General features: G+C 59.4%; 1 protein-coding gene across 1 annotated transcript; it reads right to left on the bottom strand.

Moving 5' to 3' along the window:
* Positions 1-1,280: 1,280 nt before the first annotated feature.
* On the bottom strand, positions 1,281-4,065 carry RAX2 (retina and anterior neural fold homeobox 2). The gene is made up of 2 exons (XM_062510140.1): positions 3,823-4,065; positions 1,281-1,954 (listed from the first exon to the last, which is right to left on the bottom strand). Exons 1-2 carry the CDS (start codon positions 4,063-4,065, stop codon positions 1,511-1,513), a joined length of 687 nt encoding a protein of 228 aa, XP_062366124.1. The 3' UTR covers positions 1,281-1,510.
* Between the last annotated feature and the right edge of the window lie 208 nt (positions 4,066-4,273).

Genomic DNA, 4,273 nt, shown 5'->3' with positions numbered 1-4,273 from the left:
TGGGTCGGGGTGAGACCCCGGGCTGAGGGGGGGCAGCGGGCGGGGTCGCTGGCACTGAGCAGGGTCTGAGCCGGGGGCCCGCGGTAGGGATGGGGCTGCCCCAGCACGACCCCGGCAGGGGAGTCCGAAGTGGGAAAATTTTCTGCGGAAACATTTTGGTGGGGGAGGGTTGTGCCTCGTCTGGTTCCTCCAGGGACTGGAGCACCCCAGGAACCCGGGACATTTCAGGGACCCGGGGCACCCGCTCACCCAGGGATAAGCCCCCCCCCATCTTGCTGTCCCAGCTGTGCTTAAGCACCTCAAAGTCACTGTGGACTCAGTCGTGTGCTGGGGCCACGCTGGCCTTTGCCATGGGTGAGGGCACTGACTGTGCCCCAAGCTCCAGCAGGTGGACAGATGGAGTCCCCCAGAGCTGCAAAGCCACTCTGGGGGCCCCCGAGGACACAGGACCTTCTCACCACCACCCGGCTTCCCCCTGGCAGGAGACACTGGCAAGGGGTAAACCAGGTCTTGTGCCCCATCAACCCTGTTGTGGTGACCCCAGGGCTCACAGCCGGCTCCCTCCTCTCACCAGCTCTGGCCAGGGGCCTCGGAGCTCCCACTGCTCCCCATCCTCCCACCAGCACAATTTCAGCAGCCCTCTGCCACTGGCACCTCTGGAAGTGTTAGGGTGGGGGGCAATGGGCACAGCCCCCAAGGACAGTCGAGCAGGGGACCTGTGTGAGGCCACGGTGCAGCACAAGCCAGTCCCACTCGCAGTCCCAGCGGGGGCAGGGTCAGGTCACCTGTGCCCTGATGCTGGCCCAGCCCTGCACGCAGCAACCCGAGGGAGCAAGGCAGGAGAGTGTGCAGGGATGATGCTCCTATGCCCCCCCACGGAAAACTCCTTTCTGGCAGAGGCTTGCCAGCCGCACAGTGCTAAAGAGGGCACGGCACGACCGAGCCCCCGGCAGCGCCCGACTCCAGCATGCGGCAGCTGTCCAACTTATCTCTTTACTCATAATACACCCGTGCTCTCGGCACTGCTGCATCTCCCGGCACGACCAGCAGAGTGCCCCGACGCAGCTAAACATCCCCCTCAAGTACTTCCTACAAAACTAGAGCTTTCTGTTCAGTTTTGTTTAAATCTGCAGCATTGAAAAAAAATAATAATAATGGAAAGGGGAGGGGTGTAAAGAAAGGGGGTGTCCAACTGGTGTGTGGTGGGTGGCCCGGTGGCATAGTGGGATGCCAGAACCTCAGCCAGGTCTTCAGCTGATCTTGGTGCCTCAGAGAGGCAAAGGGGCTCTCCTGGAGTGCTTCCCCCCAGCCGTGGGGTCCTGCCAGCACCCCAACTCGCTCTCTTGACACCACCAGTGCTGAGTCAGTATAGGGAAGACGCAGCCTGGCATCCCTGCCCGGTGCCAACTTTGGTCCTGCTGAGTGCCCACTGTCCTCCCTCACCCGCCGCAGGGCAGAGCCAGCACCAGGGGCAGGAGCGGTGGCCGGGGAGCTTGGAGGGGAGCGTTCATCAAATGGGCTGCCAGGTCTTGTCAATGGTCTGAATGTGCTCCTTGGCTTTCATACGGAGTGAGGCAATGCTGGAGCTCCTCTGGTCCACCTCCTCCAGCGGGTACTTGTCCACAAAGGGGGTGCTGCACTGGTAGGGTGCAGGGGCCATGGGCTGCATGCCCTGCGCCATCGGCGGGGGAGTGTTGAGGAAGGAGTGCCCAGCATAGGGGGGCTGCAGGGCCTGGGGGGCTCCCATGAAGCCAGGGATGCTGTGGACCGTGGTGGCGCTGGAGATGGGCGATGTCAGCCATGGGTCGAGTGGGAGGGAGTTGCTTATGGGCCCCACGTTGGGGGTCATGGGGGGCCGGTTGAAGGAGAGCACGGGGGTATCATGGAGCTTCATGGAACTGGCTTCCATCTTCTCTTGCCTCCTCCACTTGGCTCGTCGGTTCTGGAACCAGACCTGCAAGGTGAGAGCCAAGGTGAGCTCACTGTGCCCAGCTAGACCCTTGCAGTGTGCCCCACATGCTGTGTCCCATGCAGGGTGCCCCGTTCTGCAGTATCCCATGGGGGGGTGCCTTACAGGGAGTGCTCAAGGCAACGGTGTCCCCTATGAGGTACCCCATCCCACGAGGGCTGGCCTACAGGGCTCCAGGAATCCCAGCACCTCTGCCAGACCTCTCCCACAAGCCCCAGAGACCAAGGACATCTCCAAGGTGTGGAAAGTGAGAGGTGTAAGCACACAGCCCCTATTGCTCCATGGGAAGGAACATGCACCCTGGCCCTGCAAACTCCCGGCAGTCCATGGGACAATGTTATCTCACTTTCCCAGCCCCTTGGTCACAGCTTTTATAAGTTAAACAGTCACAGTTGTGCCAAAACCCAGCAGGAATGACAGGGACCAGCAACCCAAATCCAGTAGTGACGTCTGGTCCCATGGGAACTGCTCATTAAAATGCTGGTCCCTGTGTCCCCAGAGCAGCAGAGGGCACAGGGTCTGCTGCAGGAGGCAAAGAGGAGGAAAGATGAATGTCTGGGTGGGAAGGGTTCCATGGACTGTCAGGGCTGTTGGTGGACGCTGGGCTGCACTGGTGCAAACTGCATGTCCAGAGAAGGGAACGGAGCTGGGGAAAGGGCTGGAGCACAGATCAGATAAGGAGAGGCTGAGGAAGCTGGAGAAGCCCAGCCTGGAGAAAAGGAGGCTTGGGGGGCTACCTTGTGGCTCTCTACAATTCCCTGACAGGACAGTGGAGCCAGGTGGGGGTTAGGGTCTTCTCCCAGGGAGCAAGGGACAGGACAGGAGGAAACTGCCTTCAGCTGTGCAAGGGGAGGGTTAGGTTGGAAAGTTAGTGGAAGCTTCTTCCCTAGGGAAGTGGTGGAATCCTCATTCCTGGAGGGACTTATATATGGATGTGGCACTTAGGGACATGGATTGCTGGTGGCCTTGGCAGTGCTGGGGGAGCAGTTGGACTCTTTGGTCTCAGAGCGCTTTTCCAACCTGAACGATTCTGTGATTCTATGAAATCAGTTGTTGCTCAGAGAGCTCAGCAGGGGTGTCTTTATGGTTTGGACCTCCACAAAAAAGGCTGCATTGTCTTGACTGGGGTTGAGGCCTGGGGAAGTCAGTTCATTTGTTTGGGGGTTACTGCTGTGGTTCACAGTGGGTTTGTTACTTCAGCTCCCTGACCCTTTCTCCCTCCCTGATCTCACCCCATCAGTCCAGGCATGGTGGGGAGAGGACTGGCGGGACCCCAGGCTCTCCCCGGGCTCTGCTGTCCCCCCATGAGCCTTTTGCTGCAGCCTGAGGAACAAAACCTCCCCAGACCCACTGCCCCACCAATCTGCCCTGCTCCAACAAGCTAAAACCCTCAAATCCATGAGGATCTTGTGCTTTCCCAAAAGACCTGTAAGGGGCCGCAACCTGCAAGTTGGGTTTTTTGCCCATTTTCCCATGAAAGCAGCAGGAGGGATGGGAAGTGGGAACACTTCTGGGAAGTGGGAACAGCCACTACCAGATGGGGGAAAAATTTCTGAAAACCTATCACTGTGCCCTAATGGAGCCTCTGGCCTATGGGCCCAACTGAGACCTTGTGAGTCAAACTGGGACTGCATGGAGGAACAAGGCTCAACCACTGAATCCTTTCCCTGGCTTTGTCAGAAGCAGCTGGCTCTGCAGAGATGCTGCTCTGGTCTCAAGCAATGGGGAAACTAAGACATAGAGAGAGGCATTGGCACTAGAGCTGAGAGCTGAGCAGAGCTCTGCAGAACCTTGGGGTCCCTCTGGCACTGCTCAGGGACAGATGCAAGGTGCTGGAGTGCTGCCCTCCCTACCTGCACGCGGACCTCCGGCAGGTTGACCTTCATGGCCAGCTCCTCACGGCTGTACACGTCAGGGTAGTGGGACTTCTCGAAGGCACGCTCCAGCTCGTGCAGCTGGTACGTGGTGAAGGTGGTGCGGTTCCGCCGGTGCTTCTTCTTGGGCTGCTCCTCCTCAGTAGCGGCTGGTGGGGTGCCCTCGCCGTCCCCTGTCTTCCGCAGCTCACCCAGGTCCCCCTCGCACTTATTCAGGAACATGGTGGCACCTGCAGGGGCACCTCAGAGTTAGAGGGTGTGGGGGCTTTGGACCCCGCATGTGTCCCCAGTCCAGGGATGGACAGACAAGTAAATGGAGGAATGGGAAGATAGGGTGGCCCTAGGAACAGGTTATGCAAAGGCATAATCCTCTCTGCCACAGCAGAGGATCCCGGGGCTGTGGTGTCCTGGGGGCTGATCCACAGTCCCT

Source organism: Cinclus cinclus, chromosome 28 (assembly GCF_963662255.1).
Source record: "Cinclus cinclus chromosome 28, bCinCin1.1, whole genome shotgun sequence".
In the NCBI taxonomy this organism is placed as follows: Eukaryota; Metazoa; Chordata; class Aves; order Passeriformes; family Cinclidae; genus Cinclus; species Cinclus cinclus.
This window is presented reverse-complemented; position numbering and strand designations above follow the sequence as displayed.

Coding starts and splice junctions, on each gene's coding strand:
- RAX2 (XM_062510140.1), bottom strand. CDS start 4,065: ATGTTCCTGAATAAGTGCGAGGGGGACCTGGGTGAGCTGCGGAAGACA. Junction 1,955..3,822: donor TGCCGGAGGTCCGCGTGCAG/GTAGGGAGGGCA, acceptor CTCACCTTGCAG/GTCTGGTTCCAGAACCGACG.